At 49.4% G+C, this 17,627-nt stretch overlaps 1 protein-coding gene across 1 annotated transcript in view; it reads left to right on the top strand.

The window, feature by feature from the left end:
• Window positions 1-17,047, top strand: part of c9h9orf85 (chromosome 9 C9orf85 homolog) — a 29,248-nt gene extending 12,201 nt beyond the window's left edge. The window contains exon 4 of the mRNA XM_072517372.1: window positions 13,800-17,047. Coding sequence (XP_072373473.1) covers window positions 13,800-14,097 — 298 coding nt within the window. The 3' untranslated portion in view covers window positions 14,098-17,047. The remainder of the gene's footprint in view (window positions 1-13,799) is intronic.
• The last annotated feature ends 580 nt before the right edge of the window (window positions 17,048-17,627 follow it).

Here is a 17,627-nt window from a genome sequence, read left to right as displayed (position 1 = left end):
CTCTTCACCTCTGAAAACGAAACCAAAAACAGCCACATAGCAGCTTTACAGCTCAAAACGAAAGTAAAAGACAGACAGCCCAGCTCCACCCACACACTGACATCACTGCAGCTATTTGATAAACACCCATTTCTTAAGGGTACATCCACCTGACACACCTCCAATTTGTTTTGCCATTCACTTTAAATTGGTGTCCTATGATTCTAAGACCTTCCGTAAACTGAAACAGTTGCTCCCTATCTATACTGCCCAGACCCCTTATGATTTGAATAACTCTATCAAATCTCCTCTTGATCATCTCAAGGCCATGATGAGATCAGCCATGATCATATTGAACGGTGGAGCAGGCTCGAGATGCTAAATTGCTGACTCCTGACCCCTATGACATCACCCCTTAACCTCAAGTGCTTTGAGAATGCAAGCATAAGTTTATGTAGTCTCTCTTCATTTTAACCCAGAGAGCCCTGGTGACAACCTTGTGAATCTGTGCTGCTTCCAAGGCCAATTGTACTATAGGTGGTTTTAAGGGGAAGTTAGACATGTGCATGAGGGTGAAAGGGAAAGAAGGATATGTTAGAGAGGTGGAGGAGGCTGGGATGGAGCATACAAACTGGCATGGCCTAGTAGGACTGAATGGCCTGTTTCTGACTGTAAAGCCGATATGATTCAATGGTGGAGTTTGACCTCTGGGCCCCTGGGTTTACTTGTTCAGTACCGTGACCACAAATTACCTAAACAGTGGACCAGAGTAAGTGTACAGCCTGAAATTATTGGTCAAACTTATTTATAGAATGACTAGTACAGCATGATACTGAATCAACGCCATATTTAGATCAAATTGGGATCAGCTCCTAAGGATTAAAGATGTCCTTTTAAAAAAATATCTAGTATGCGATGAGGCTTGCGATGAAGCACATCAATAGTGCTTCTCGCTCATACCGCACTGCATCAGGAGGTTTTGTGAACTATGCTGTTTGCATGTTCTGCCAGAATTATAACTTGGGAAAGTTCCCTGGACTTTCACCTGTTGAAAGACCTGAAGTTAGAGCTGTCGGTTCTCCCTGATTTTTAAGAAAGAAAACTGGTAACGGTAAGTTTCTAGCTGGCAATATTGTTCAGTGATGGCTCTTCCTGCACTTGGCTAAATATATATTACTTAGCATAAGACGCAAAGCTCCTCCCCGTCTCTGAAACCACTTGCTGATTTTAAATTAAATTATCCTGTTGCATCGACAACTTGTGACTGAGCGTTTCACACTCTGGTAATGAAAGACCCTTTTGGAGCAGGAGCCAGCCATTCAGGCCCTCTTGTCCATGCCGCCATTCAATTGAAAATCAGGTTTGCAATCATATAGCACCTTCTCCAGCACAGGACATCTAAAAGTGCCCGAAAGCCAATTAAGTGCTTTTGAAATGGTGTCACTACTGTACTGCAAGGAAACAGGGCAGCCAATTCACGCACAGCAAGATCCCCAAATCAGCGATATAATGATCAAATCATCTGGTTATTAAGTATTGGTTAAGGGATAATTATTGCCCGTCACACTGTTAGGCCGATAGGAATCATGCACTAGAGAAGGTCTAGTTCTTGACTAGTTAAATGTTTATTGTTAAACAATTACGTGGGTTAGATAACCATGAGAAAATTATCAAAAACTATTATAATTTAGGGACTTCCGGTGATGGCGGGCGGGAGGCGGCCGCACAATGGAGGGCTCCTGCTCGGGAACGGCATTTTCGGGGCTTTAAGCCCGGTCCCAGGGCCAACGGAGGCGGCAAAAGCACAGAGGAGGCACAGTGAAGACACAGTAAAAAAAGAATTTAAAAAAATGTCGAGGGTGAGCAAAAAAACGGCCGTTAAAAAAAACAGCTGAAGGTCCGTCGGGGGGTGGAAAGGCCACCACGGGGCCACCAAGGAAAATGGAGGCTGGAGCACCAGGGGAGGCCGCATTGCTTACGGCTGAAGAAATAACTAAGGTGATGGCTGCGGAATTCAAAAAGCAGTTGGCGCAGATTGCGAAATGCATGGAGACGGTGAGGAAGGAGATGAGGGAGGTTTTGAGTGCGCTGGTGGAGGAGGCGATTTCCCCGGTGAGGACGGGGGTGGCGAGCGCAGTAGCGGGGGTGCGAGAGCAAGGGGAGGCGCTGAAGGAAGTGGAGGAGACATTATTGCAGCACGGTGATCAACTTTCTTCGATGGGGAAGGAGATGCGGAAGGTGATGGATACTAACAAGGATCTGCGAGGAAAAATGGAAGACTTGGAAAACAGATCCAGGCGACAGAATTTGAGGATTATGGGGCTGCCCGAAGGAGTTGAAGGACCAAAGCCGACTGAGTATTTTGCCGCGATGCTGGCAAAACTATTGGGGAGGGGGAGGGTCCCTCCCGATATGAACTGGATCGGGCTCATCGGTCATGGAGGCCTGTACCAAAGGCGAGTGAGCCGCCAAGGGTAGTGACTCTGTGCTTCCGTAGGTACAGGGTGAAGGAGAAGGTCCTGAGCTGGACCAAGCAGAAGCGGGTGGTGCAGTGGGCTGGAGCTGGTATACGTGTATACCAGGACTTTACGGTGGAGCTGGTGAGGAGGCGGGCTGCCTTCAACCGGGTGAAGAGGGCACTGTACATTAGCAAGGTGCAGTACGGCATTGTATATTCAGCGAAGCTGAGGGTGACTTACAAGCTCAGGGACTTTTATTTTGGAACGGCGGAAGCAGCAGAGGAGTTTGTGAAAGCAGAAGGACTGTGGCAGAGCTGACAAATTGAGGAATGGCCATGAGCCGATGTAACCTCATGACTGTATTTTCTTCTTTTTTGTATCACTGCGCACGGGTGTAGAGGCTAAAGGAGCCAATATTGTATACATTTGGACAAGGGAAGAGACGCGACTTTCACTCGAAATGAGGGCTCTTTGGGGTGTAGGGGGATATGTGGGGTTTGTGTGCTAAAAGGGGATCTTTGGGCTTTCCTAGGGCCGGGCAAGGGGGAAAGGGACCCGGGCGGGGGCCTCCACGCTGGCTGGTTTAAGCCGGCCAGTGAACGGGAGTGAGGTGGGGGGAGGGGCTGCGGCCATCGGAGCCTGGCAGAACAGGGTCCGAGTGGTCTAGCCGGGGTGGAAAGTTGGGGGGAAGGAACCGAGGTTGGGAGGAGGAGTTTTACAAGAGGCAGTGGACGCGAGGAGCTGGAGACTTTGCGGGGGGCGGGGGGGGGGCTGTGTAAGATTAAGGGTGACTACAGGTAATCCCTGATTCCTTTTTGTCATTTGTTTATGTAAACATGCGTGTTGAGGTTTGGGGGTTGGTGGGTAGATGGGATCGTTGTTATTATGGGGGCTGACATATCTTGCTGATTATTGTTTGTTGATGGATGTAAATGTGGGAGAAAATGTGAAAAAGGAGGAGAATAACATTTTTTTTTTAAAAAACTATTATAAATTATCTAAGAGCTACTACAAATATGACTATCCACTATGCCGACTATCTCCAGACTCGCTGAGGTAACACTGCCACGTGGTTGTCCGCCACTGCCACCTGCTGGTTGGAGGTCGTGTACATTACTATTTACATGATTGCTTATGCATATCTTCACACACTCACACCAGGGAGAGCTCCCTCCCTGCTATTTTTTTTCTAAATAATGCAGTGGGATCTTTTACATTCACCTGAGAGGGCGGATAGTGTCTCGGCTTAATGCGTCGTGAAAAAGGATGTCTCCTCTGACAGTACTGAATTCCCACAGTACAGAATTCCCACAGTTCTGCATTGGGAAGAGTCACCGTAGGTTTTTCCAGTCTCTAGTGGAACTCGAACCCACTTGAATCGGGAAAGAGCGTGACGTTCCAGTTATGATTGGATCATGACTGATCTGTATCTTAACTCCATGTACCCGTCTTCGGTCTGTAATCCTTCATTTGATCTGAGTGGAAAATATCTCTTAACCTCCGGTTCGACTTATCAGTCGTCCTGCCAAGCACGTGTTTTAAGAGAGTTTAAATTTAAACCTTAACTGTTTTGTAACTATATAAAGTGAAATACAGAAATCTCAATGTTTTGTTACACACATGAGGATTATTATTCAAATGTTGAGCGTTCTTAAATTATTTTTTTAAATAAATTTAGATTACCCAATCATTTTTTCCAATTAAGGGGCAATTTAGCGTGGCCAATCCACCTACCCTGCACATCTTTGGGTTGTGGGGGCGAAACCCACGCAGACACGGGGAGAATGTGCAAACTCCACACGGACAGTGACCCAGAGCTGGGATCGAACCCGGGTCCTCCGCGCCGTGAGGCAGCTGTGCTAACCACTAGGCCACCGTGCTGCCCGAGCCGCCTTAAATTAATGTAAAGTCATCATTGTCCCAGGTGACTAAAGGCTGCTCTCCCCGTTGAGGGAGAGAGCTGATCGGTGAAACGTTAACCTGAGGGTCACCCCACCTCGGGCAAGGCCTTCACGAATAACCTCACCCAGTATGCAAATTGAACCCGCGCTGTTGGCCTCGCTCTGCATCACAGACCAGCTGTCCAACCAACTGAGCTAAACTGGACATTCTTGGATACAGCTGCATTGAGGAGGAGCAGGGTTACTACGTGCTATATTATTCACTACAGCCAGATGGCACTCTAAACACGCCCTGTACCTTTCCACTGCCAATGTTTCTTTCCTGCTTTGGGTAATTTTCAGCTTTTCTGCTAGTTAGTCTAATAACCGGTAGGTTGTCATTAGATGAGGCAGGAGCAGAGTGTGGTATTATTGGACGTGGTCACCTTCATCAACAGAGTGAAGTCACACATTGCACAATCGCCGTTACAACACAATGCCTGGAAAAGTTTAATGGCTTTAGATTTAAGAGTCGCAAACAAATTTAAAAAAAATTATCCAGATTTTTCTTGTAACTGGTTGCTGTACCAAGGGAGATCCTTAATCAAAATTGAATAGGTGATCATAGAAAAATTACAGTGCAGAAGGAGGCCATTTGGCCCATTGAGTCTGCACTGACCCTCTGAAAGAGCACCCCACCTTGGCCCGCTCCCCCTTAACCCCACCTAACTGTTGGACACTAAGGGGCAATTTATCATGGCCAGTCCACCTAACCGGCACATCTTTGAACTGTGGGAGGAAACCGGAGCACCCGGAGGAAACCCACGGCGAGAACGTGCAGACTCCGCACAGACGGTCACCCAAGGCCGGAATCGAACCCAGGTCCCTGGCGCTGTGAGGCAGCAGTGCTAACCACTCTGCCACCCCTCTCCATGGTCATCAACCAAAACAAAAACCAAATCAAAGCAGTCCTGCGTTTTCAAAGGGACTCCGCTGATAAAGAAAATATTCATCAAAAGCAAACTCGAAAACTCAATGTTAATACTAGTAATAAAAATAGAAAATGCTTGAAAGATCCAACTGGAAAAGAAAACCAGAGTTAACGGGCCTGTTCGTTAACTGTTTCAAATGTTTCAGGTCGATGACTCTGTCACTGATATTACCAGTGTTTTTTAAAAAATAATTTTTATTAAAGGTTTTCATAAAATATCAATCACAAAATGAAAAAGAAACCCAACATGGTTAAGTACAAAACGCAGTCCAAAAAAACAACCTCCCTCCCCCCTCCTGTACATAAATAATAAATTAACATTAACACCCTGATTTAGTACAACAAGTATATACACCCCCTCAGACCCTCCAGTGTAAATAACAAAAACAAAAAAAATAAAGTGACCCCCCCCCCCCCCCCCCCACCACCGAGTTGCTGCTGCCATTGACCAATGTCTACCGCTCTGCCAGGAAGTCTAAGAACGGTTGCCACCGCCTAAAGAACCCTTGTACCGACCCTCTTGAGGCAAATTTCACCCTCTCCAACTTCATAAACCCTGCCATATCGTTGATCCAGGATTCCACGCTTGGGGGGCCTCGCATCTTTCCACTGAAGGAGAATCCTTCGCCGGGCTACCAGGGTCGCAAAGGCCAGAATTCCGGCCTCTTTCGCCTCCTGCACTCCCGGCTCCTCCGCCATCCCAAATATTGCAAGCCCCCAGCCCACTTTACCCTGGATCCTACCACCCTCGACACCGTCCTCGCTACGCCCTTCCAAAATTCCTCCAGCGCCGGGCATGCCCAGAACATACGGGTGTGATTTGCTGGGCTCCCTGAGCACCAAATACACCTGTCCTCGCCCCCAAAATACCGACTCATCCTTGTCCCGGTCATGTGTGCCCTGTGCAGCACCTTAAACTGTATGAGGCTGAGCCTCGCGCACGATGAGGAAGAGTTCACCCTCCCCAGGGCACCTGCCCACATCCCTTCCTCCATTTCCTCTCCCAACTCCTCCTCCCACTTACCTTTTACCTCCACCACCGAGGCCTCCTCCTCCTCCTGCATCACCTGGTAAGTTTCCGAGATCTTCCCCATTCCCACCCACCACCCCCCCGAGAGCACCCTGTCCTGTACTGTGTGGCCGTAGCCGCGGGAATTCCACCACCTGCCGTCTGGCAAACGCCCTTACCTGTAAGTACCTGAAGGTGTTCCCCAGGGGGAGCCCGTACTTCTCCTCCAGCTCACCCAGGCTCACAAGGTCCACGAACAGATCCCCCAACTTTCGTATCCCTGCCCTGTGCCACCCCGCAAACCCTCCAGCTGTTCTTCCTGGGGCGAACCGGTGGTTCCCCCGTAATGGGGTCCCCGCCGAGGCCCCCACTTCCCCCCTGTGCCGCCTCCACTACCCCCAAATTTTGAGGGCAGCCACCACCATCGGGCTCGTGGTATACCTCCTTGGAGGGAGTGGCAGCGGCGCCGTTGCCAGCGCCCCCAGACTCGTACCCACACAAGACGCCGTCTCCAGCCTCTTCCATGCAGCCCCCTCCATCACCCACTTGCGCAACGTCGTATTGGCGGCCCAGTAGTATCCACAGGGGTTGGGCAGCGCCAGTCCCCCCCCTATCTCTACTCTGCTCCAGGAACACCCTTCTCACTCTCGGAGTCCCTCGTGCCCACACAAGCCCCATTGTACTCTTGTTAACCCGCCTGAAAAAAGCCTTCGGGTTAAACATGAGGAGGCACTGGAACAGGAACAAAAACCTTGGGAGCACCGTCATTTTGATTGACTGCACCCTACCCGTCAAGGACAGTGGCAACGCGTCCCACCTCTTGAACTCCTCCTCCATTTGCTCCACCAGCCTTGTACAATTAAGCCTATGCAGGGCCCCCCAGCTCCTGGCCACCTGGACTCCCAGATACCTGAAGCTCCTCTCCGCCTTTTTTAGTGGGAGCTCGCCAATCCCCCTCTCCTGGTCCCCTGGATGAACTACGAGCAGCTCGCTCTTCCCCATGTTGAGCTTGTACCCCGAAAAGTCCCCGAATTCCCTAAGATTCCTCATTACCTCCGGCATTCCTCCCACTGGGTCCACCACAGGTCGTCCGCATAAAGTGACACCCTATGCTCCTCCCCACCACGCACCAACCTCCTCCAGTTCCATGACTCCCTCGGTGCCATAGCCAGGGGTTCAATCGCCAGTGCGAAGAGCAGGGGGGATAAGGGACATCCCTGCTCGTCCCTCGGTGCAACCGAAAGTACACGGACCTCCTCCTGTTTGTCGCCACACTCGCCATCGGGACCTCCTACAACAGCCTAACCCACCTGACAAACCCCTCCCCAAACCCGAACCTCTTCACCTCCCACAGGTACCCCCACTCTACCCGAGCGAAGACTTTCTCAGCGTCCATCGGCAACACTATCTCCCCCTCCCTCGCCGGCATCATGATAACGTTCAAAAGCCTCCACACATTCGCATTTAATTGCCTCCCCTTCACAAACCCCGTCTGGCCTTCATGGATGATCTGCGGCACACAATCCTCGTGGCTAAGACCTTCACCAGCACCTTGGCATCTACATTTAGCAAGGAAATCGGTCTGTAAGACCCACACTGCAGGGGATCCTTGTCCCGCTTCAGGATCAAGGAGATCAGTGCCCGGGACATCATCGGGGGCAAAGCGCCCCCCCCCCCCCCTGCCTCATTGAAGGTCCAAACTAACAGCGGGCCCAACAGGTCCATATATTTTTTATAGAATTTGACCGGGAAACCGTCCGGCCCCAGTGCCTTCCCCGCCTGCATGCTTCCTATCCCTTTGATCAGCTCCTCCAGCCCAATCGGGGCCCCCAATCCCGCCACGAGTCCCTCTTCCACTTTTGGAAACCTCAATTGGTCCAGGAAGCGGCCCATCCCTCCCTCCTCCCGTGGGGGCTTGGATCGGTACAATTCCTCGTAGAAGTCCCTGAAGACCCCATTGATGCCAGCTCCACTCCGCACCACACTCCCTCCCCTGTCCTTAACTCCCCCGATCTCCCTAGCTGCGTCCCGCTTCCGAAGCTGATGCACCAGCATCCGGCTTGTCTTTTCCCCATACTCGTGGACCGCCCCCTGGGCCTTCCTCCACTGCACCTCCTCCTTCTGGTGGTCACCAGGTCGAATTTGGCCTGGAGGCTACGCCTCTTCCTCAACAATCCTTCCTCTGGCTCCTCCGCATACCTCCTGTCTACCCTCACCATCTCCCCCACCAGCCTCTCCCTCTCCCCCCCGCTCCCTCTGCTCCTTGTGGGCTCTAATGGAGATCAGCTCTCCCCTCACCACCGCCTTCAGTGCCTCCCATACCATCCCCACTCGGACCTCCCCGTTGTCATTGGTCTCCAGGTACCTCTCTATACTTCCTTGGACCCGCTCGCTCACCTCCTCATCCGCCAATAGCCCCACCTCCAAGCGCCACAGCAGGCGCTGGCCCCTCTCCTCCCCCATCTCCAAGTCCACCCAATGCGGGGCGTGGTCTGAAATGGCTATTGCCGAATACTCAGTATCCTCTACTCTCGCTATCAACGCCCTACTCAAGATGAAAAAGTCGATTCGGGAATAAGCCTTATGGACATGTGAGAAGAATTAAAATTCCCTAGCCCCCGGCCTTGCAAATCTCCAAGGGTCCACCCCTCCCATCTGGTCCATAAACCCCCTCAGCACTCTAGCCGCCGCCGGCTTCCTACCCATCCTAGACCTGGAGCGATCCAGTGCCGGATCCAGAACCGTGTTAAAGTGTCCCCCCCATTATCAGGCCCCCACTTCCAAGTCTGGGATCCGACCCAACATACGCCGCTTAAAACCCACATCGTCCCAGTTCGAGGCATACACATTGACCAGTTCCACCCTATCTCCCTGCAACTTACCACTTACCATTATGTATCTGCCGCCATTATCTGCCACAATGCTCGACGCCTCAAACGACACCACCTTTCCCACCAAGATCGCTATCCCTCGATTTTTGGCATCCAGCCCCGAGTGAAACACCCGACCTACCCACCCTTTCCTCAATCTTACCTGGTCTGCCACCTTCAGGTGTGTCTCCTGAAGCTTAACCACATCCGCCTTGAGCCCCTTCAGGTGCGCGAACACGCGGGCCCGCTTAACCGGCCCATTCAGCGCCCTTACATTCCAGGTTATCAGCCGGATGAGGGGGCTGCCTGCCCCCCTCCCCCGCCGACTAGCCATGGCCCCTACCTGGCCCGTTCCCCACAGCGGCATGCCCCTGTCTCGACCCCCCCCTCCCCCACTCACTCCAGCTCCTCCTTGACCATAGTAGCAGCAACTCGATTCCCCCCCACTCGGCTAGGACCCCTCCTAGCCGATTTACTCCCCCCATTGCACTTCCGCAAGTCCTGCTGACCCCGGCCACTCCCGCCTCTCCTTCGACTCCTCCCATTGTGTGGCACACCCTCCTCTCCCGTCCCCATCCATAGACTCTCCCCTCCCCCTTCTGTTCTAAGCGCAGGAAACAACCCTCGCTTCCCGGCCCCGTCCCCTCCAGTCTTCAGCGTGGGAAAAAGCCTGCGCTTTCCACCTACCAGGCCCCGTCACCTCTGATGCAACTCCTTTTACAGGCCCGGTCCCCTCACCCCTGACCCGGGCCTCCCCTGCAGGGCCCCATCTCACCTCCAAGAGACCCCCAACCAACTCAATCAAAACAGTGCCCAACCCGCCCCAGCCACCCTCACCGACCCAAAAGAGAAAAAACACAAAGAAAAAGAAACCCGGAGCAATACAAAGGCCTCCCCTCGAAACAAAAATAAGCATAGCATATCAACCGCAGTCCCCAATCGCCCGTCTGTAAGAATCTTTAATTTATGGGATCTTAACCTGTCGAACCACGCCAAGTTTGGGGGAAGCTTAGTTGATGAATCAAGTCCTGGCGCAATACGACAAGTTATAAGATTTGTACTATTTATAGACTGTGTTAAGTTGTTCGATTCCTTGTATTATTCGACTGTGTATAGTTGAAGGAATTTATATAATCTCTGCTATTCGGTTATCAGTAGCACTTTGCGAATACTGGAACTCAGCAGAAATTTGCAGTATAAACTCCTCAGGTGCCAAAAAGAATTGTTTTATTTGTAGTCGCTTGATTACAATTTGAAAGTCATTTAAAAGGCAATTTGTAGACAATTCGAAGCTTTCAGAGAATTACAGACATTATCTTTCTTTGCTTAGGCAGACAGCTCGAAAGTAACTTTTAAAAGGTCAAAGTCTGGCAATGAAACATGAAGAGAGAGAGAAAGCTAATCTTCAGCTAAACTCAAACTCAAAGTCAAAAGTGGACTAACATCACTGACACAGACTGGTAGACTGACATAACCCCCAAAGACATAAAACTAAAATGGAGACTAGAATCAAAGGCAAAAAACACTAAACTAACATAAAGACAACACAGCACAACACCCCCCCAAAGACAATACACCACAGACAACACACTAAAAACTAAACCTAAAAAGACAATACTCACAAAGATAACAAAACCCAAAATGGCGGGGAGAAACTTTTCAGTTATACACTTTCATATCTGTTTTAAGTCATCTAATTACACCCCAATATAATCCTAATTGGTTTGGGTTAGACTCAAACACATTTGATTTGATGGCAAGCCGTCCATCTTCAATGTGCAACATCAGCTTTTCTGACCCAGCTGTTATCTGCATTGTGAACAATGTTGCTGTGTATTCAGTCCCTGTCCTTGACAATTAGCACAAGCAGTGTCAAATTATCTTGCTGTTTTAATGTCATACTGTCTTTGAAAATATGCATTTGCCAGAACAACGGACTTCAGTAAAAGTGAATTATGCTGTATAAATGGGTATTAAAAACTGGGGCTCAACATTTATGCTTAAACAGCTATCTTTTACCTATACTAGTTGTATTTGAAATACTTGGCTTCTACACCGTCCCGACCCTCAATCTGTGTTCAACTTCTCGGCCTGAACAAAGGCCCACGCCTTCTCCGGAGACTCAAAATAATGGTGCCGGTCCTTGTAGGTAACCCACAGTCGCGCCGGCTGCAACATGCCAAACTTCACCCCCTTCCTGTGCAGCACCGCCTTCGCTCGATTGTACCCGGCCCCCCTCTTCGCCACCTCCGCACTCCAGTCCTGATATATCCGAACCTCCGCGTTCTCCCACCTGCTGCTCCTCTCCTTCTTGGCCCACCTGAGCACACACTCCCGATCAGCGAACCGATGGAACCGCACCAGCACCGCCCGCGGACGCTCGTTAGCCTTGGGCCTCCTCGCCAGCACTCTATGGGCCCCTTCCAGCCCCAGGGGCCCCTGGAAGGACCCCCTCCCATCAGCGAGTTCAACATGGTGACCACATAGGCCCCCACGTCCAGCCCCTCCGGGAGGCCCAGAATCCGCAGATTCTTCCGTCTCGACCGATTCTCCATCTCCTCGAACCGCTCCTGCCATTTCTTGCGGAGCGCCTCGTGGCCTCCACCTTTATCGCCAGGCCTAAGATCCCGTCCTCATTGTCAGCGATCTTTTGTCAAACCTCGCGGATCGCCACTCCCTGGGCCGTCTGTGTCTCCAGCAGCTTATCAATAGACGACTTCATTGGCTCTAGCAGGTCCGTTTTAATCTCTCTGAAGCAGCGCTAGATACCCTCCTGCTGCTCTTCCGCCCACTGCATCCACACTGCCTGGCCTCCGCCCGCCGCCATTTTGTCCTTCTTCCCTCGCACCTTCTTCGGGTCCACCACCACCTTTTCTGTCGCCCCGCTCCTAGTTGAAGCCATATACTGACGGGGAGCTGTTGTAGACTCCTTCCCACACCGGGAAACATCGAAAAAGTGCTGTTGGTGGCCCCGAAAAGAGCCCAAAAGACCGTTTTTGCGGGAGCCACCGAAAGCCAACCGGAAGTCTGATATTACCAGTGTTGACTGCACACTCCAGTTCCACTTGTGGAAGATATCGGGTGTACCTGCAGGCACGACTCACTTCCCCAACCCCTCTGAGGCATTCAGTCAACAGCAAGAGCCATAGCCACAGCAGAACCCCTCCCCAAAGATCAAGTCCAACTTGGTCCTGTAGATGGCTGCTTTGTGTAGGAGCAGAATCAGATGGGCAGGCCCTCGAGTCCCTGCCATTGTTGCACTGGTTGTTCACCGATCAACGTGCAACTGAAAAGTGGAGGCAGACATTAGCGGGTCTTGTCCAGAAATCAATACATACAGGGTCTTATTCTGCTCCTGGATTTTATTGAGCTCCCAAGATGAAAGTACAGTCTTCCTCTCAATAATGCATGGTTTGTAAGGCGCTGAATTATATTATACTCTACATTCAAAGTTCACAATTATTCCACTTTGCTGAGACAGAATGAGGAAATCACCTCGGGACAACTCTTTGTAGATGTAGGCATGTTTCCCCTCATTTCAGCAGCATTGGGTTGAGGCGGCCTTGAGGAGTAATTATAACCCTTGTCCCAACTGCCTGGATCGTGCTCAATGCTGATTTACATTTTGCTCTTGATATTCCTGACTGAAGTCTGTGGCAAGTAATCCACATGACCCTGTCCCCATCTGAAGAGTTGCGTTAAAATCCCCGCCCTTTATTATTTCGATATTGAGAGTTCAATTTTCTGCCAGTTATGGTTTTCGTTGAACCTATTTTACAATTCTCTAACCTTGTGAAGTTGTTTTTAACCAAGTGTTTAATGGGGAACGTTACCAGCAATGTTGTGCAGATTTCACCAATAATTGCCTGTGCTCCCTGGTTTTAATAAAATAGTTGGATGTCACGGTTTGCCAACCCCACAGCAATGTCATTTTTTTGCCATCTTCTGCCATCACATCCTCCAATGTCCAATGCATAAAGCATCATCAGAAACTGTGCAAAAGAGCTTGATGGATCTGGAGCTGTCCCATTCAGCGGAGACGGTCTGCTCTGATGGGCAAGGTTGATCTGCACACACCCACACAGATTGATGTAAAAAGACCCCTCGGCACCTTTGCTATTCTGGCCAATTTTTATCTCTCAATCAACACCCTCAAAGCATCGGGTCATAATCGTATGCCTATTTGTGGAATTTGCTGGGCACAGTTTGCCACCCTGTTTCCTACATTACAACAGCAACCACACTTCAGGGGCTGTGAAGCGCTTTGCGACTTATGGCTTCAGGTTAGAATCATAGAATCCCGACAGCACAAGAAGGCCGTTCAGCCCATCGAGTCTGCACTGACCCTCCAAAAGACCACTCCCCTCTCTAACCCCGTAATCTAACCTGCACATTTTTTGACACTAAGGGGTAATTTATCACGGCCAATCCTGTACATCTTTAGACTGGGAGGAAACCGGAGCACCCGGAGGAAACCCACGCAGACACGGAGAACGTGCAAACTCCGCACAGTTACTCTAGGTCGGAAGGTTGTTTGCAATATAAACGTAATTTCTTTTGCCACTTACCAATTAAGGGTCTCATTTTCTTTCTCTTTCCCCCAATCTCCAGACTGGAATCTGCCGAAGACCAACACGAAAACTGTGATGAAGAAATAAACCCAGGCACAAGAAACCGAGTAAAGAGTGGAAAAGGGGACGATGATGCCAGCAGCAGCACTGATGACTCTGATTTTGATAGTGATGAGGGCAGTGATGGGAAAGATCTGGACTATTCTGTTCAGTCCTCTTTCACTCATCTGTCCACTCAACATGCAGACACAGCATCACAGAAAGAGAAAGCAACCAAGACTGAAGGGACTGTGGCACACGGAGTGCCTGATCTTTCTACCTTGACTCTAGATGTGTGATGGATCTTGATCATTGCTGTATGATGTGACATTGAATAATCTCACATTAGTACACAACTTATGAATCTTACTGAACCACTTTTTTGTTTCATGCAGAGTGCCAGGACATGTAAAAGTCAAACTGCTAAATATTGAGGATTGTGGGAACAAACTGCAGACAGATATAACTTCATTATTGTTTTGACTGATCTAAGCTGTTGAAGTTTTGAAGTAATTTACATTCACTTCAAATATCCGCTTGTTTAGTTTTCAGGTGTAACCACCAACCCCCCTCAATAGGGGGTGCATGGTAGCACAGTGGTTAGCACTATTGCTTCACAGCTCCAGCGTCGATTCCCGCTTGGGTCACTGTTTGGAGTCTGCACGTTCTCCCCGTGTCTGCGTGGGTTTCCTCCCACAGTCCAAAGATGTGCAGGTTAGGTGGATTGACTATGCTAAATTGCCCCTTAGTGCCCACAAAAAGGTTAGGTGGGAATAGGGTGGGGTGTGGGCTTGGGTAGGGTGCTCTTTCCAAGGGCCGGTGCAGACTCGATGGACCAAATGGCCTCCTGCACTGTAAATCCTATGACATGTTTTCAGTGAGTGTACAAGGTTTGGTGAATACCATAGATTGGGGTGTATAAGTGACCCCCATTTCTCATGCTAACAACCAACACCCCCCCCCCCCCCCCCAACATATGCACTTTCAGCTACTTTTCTTCAGTACTTGCAAGACAGGGGCTGGTTTAGCACAGTGGTCTAAACAGCTGGCTTGTAATGCAGAACAAGTCCAGCAGCGTGGGTTCAATTCCCGTACCAGCCTCCTCGAACAGGCACCGGAATGTGGCGACTAGGGGCTTTTCACAGTAACTTCATTGAAGCCTACTTGTGACAAGTTATTATTATTAAGAGACTCAATTCATCACCCTGGCAATATTTGACTTATGTTGCAAGTCGGAGCATAGGGTAATGCGGGCTGTGTTGCAACGAAGATACCCGGAGGGGTTGAAGACACACCCACATAGATCAGATCACATTGCCTAGTGCGTGGCAAACAGAAATGACTCCTCCAGCAAAACGAATAAAATACAAAGCTGTTTTCAAGCTTTTAAAACATTGTAAAATTCACTAACTCGTCAAACAAGCCGTGCTATAACTTAGACCATACAGTGCAGAAGGAGGCCATTCAGCCCATCGAGTATGCACTGACCCATTTAAGCCCTCACTTCCACCCTATCCCTGTAACCTTTTTGGTCACTAAGGGCAATTTATCATGGGCAATCCCCCTAACCTGCACGTCTTTGGACTGTGGGAGGAAACCGGAGCACCCGGAGGAAACCCACGCAGACACGGGGAGAACGTGCAGACTCCACACAGACCGTGACCCAGCAGGGAATCGAACCTGGGACCCTGGCGCTGTGAAGCCACAGTGCTAACCACTATGCTACCGTGCTGCTGCGAGGGAATTCCGCGTTGGTGAAATACCGGTGCGAGAATGGAAGAAAGAATCCGCCCTGAAGAAGAAGCCCAAGACCAAATGTGCCATGAGAACAGGGACCAGCCACTGGTCTGATCTTGAGAGCGTGAATTGGAATGGGTCCCTGGAAATCATCAGACTGGCTGCATCATCACTGGAACCGCATTCAAGTGGGCCAAATCAAACCCCGGGTCCCCAAAGATTTCAGGCTAACCGCTAGTTGGCGGCGCTGCTTTATGGAGTGAAACAGTCTAGTGTGACAGAAGACCAAGATCCCGCAGAGGCTACCAGAAGACCTCAATGCCAAAATCACCATCATCATCAAACAGCAGCAGAGGTATTGGTACCCGCATATGTCACATGGATGACAGGCCCGTGAATTCTGCTGTGCCCGGCAAACAAACTGCAGAGTGGAAAGGTGCGAAAACAGTTCTAGAGAAAATGACGGGGATGTGAGGTAGGCAAGATTCATGGTGGTACCAGCCTGCATGGCTTACGGGACTAAATTAAAGCCTATGGTAGTTTTCAAATGTAAAACCGTGCCAAACATCCAGCTCCCTGCAAGAGTTATGTGCCTGTCCATTTCAACGTTTGGATGGATGAGGATGGAGTGTAGTTATGGATGCATGATGTGTGGGTTAGGCACTGTAGCCATCTGGGATGGCCACTTACAACAAGACACATGGACGTTCGCAAAGCCTAAAGGGAAATGTGGACAATGCAAGGTTCAGGCAGGCTCAGAGCCTGAATGTATATTTGTGAGCGAAGAATCCAGACAGCATCAAAACCCCCAACTGATTAGCATTTTGATGGCCCATCTCCGTAAGACAAAGGACTGATACTTGAGTAACCGATACAATCCCAGACATTTCGGCGCCACTCCCTTTACTCAGGAAACATCAACAACAGGGTCAATGACCGCTTAGTCATCCCAGATGGCTACAGCACCCTAGTAGCCTAGGCAAAGAATGCAACTTATTAGTGTGGGACATGCTCAGGTCCCATATTACTGATTAAACCAAGTGGAGAAATAACACCCACATTGTAGTCACAAGAAGGAAGTCTAATATCTGTAGTTCAACCCTTGGATGTGTGCGTGAACAAACAATTCAATGATGATGTTCACGCCAAATGAAGTAGGTGGATGGTTGAGAGAGAGAACCTTCTGGAGGAATAGAAATATACACACTGCCGACTTGATGTTTTGTGTCATTTCATCATCAAATCGTGGGATGCTATTAATGCACAAACTATCAATGGATTGTTCAAAAATGCCGAATATCCAAGTCCATGGATGGGGAGGAAGGCGATTTGTGATGGAGAGATGGTTCTGAAAGGAAAGTGCCAAATCCATATTGGACATGCTAGCGATGATGCCATAGCCAAAGTGATTCTAAATGAATTTGATTAACTCTTTGTTCCACAGCAGAGGGAATGAAGTGGGTGGTGTTAAAACACTTGGAGTGTCATTAAAGCTATTGTTGCACAATTAAATCATTCGAAGAGTGAACTACATTATTTTAATCTGAATTACTGGCGTAATGATTTATATTTTAAAATGGTGACCACCAATACTAATACATTGACTGTTCACGTTCTATACTCAGCGTATAAGATGACTCCCATCTTTGGAAGGATTTTTGGAGGCTTCAATGGTCAACTTATACACCGCGATCTATGGTAATAATGAAATGCACGGACGAGTAGCCACATGGAAATATGATTTCATGATGATAACAGAGACCTGATTCAAAAAAGGGACACACACACATACAATCACCCATCATATACGCATACAGCCACCTATCTCACACACACACACACAGTCATCCATCACGCACACACAGGAACTCATTGTGGTGTCCTTTTGTGATTCTTGTTCTCAGGATGGATGCCGTAGTGTTCACAAAGACCACAGAAGCTAAATTCATTAACAAAGCTAACATTTAGTTACACTACTTATTAAAGCTCGACCACTTACTCCTATAGTAAATAGTCTAGTAATCTACACTCTACTAACACTAATCTCTGCACTCTATCTATAACTACTCTGATCTCTCTCTCTACTTCTATG

The sequence above is a fragment of the Scyliorhinus torazame genome, chromosome 9, assembly GCF_047496885.1.
Source record: "Scyliorhinus torazame isolate Kashiwa2021f chromosome 9, sScyTor2.1, whole genome shotgun sequence".
NCBI lineage: Eukaryota > Metazoa > Chordata > Chondrichthyes > Carcharhiniformes > Scyliorhinidae > Scyliorhinus > Scyliorhinus torazame.
Note: the sequence above shows the minus strand (reverse complement) of the source record. Positions and strands in the feature narration are given on the sequence as shown.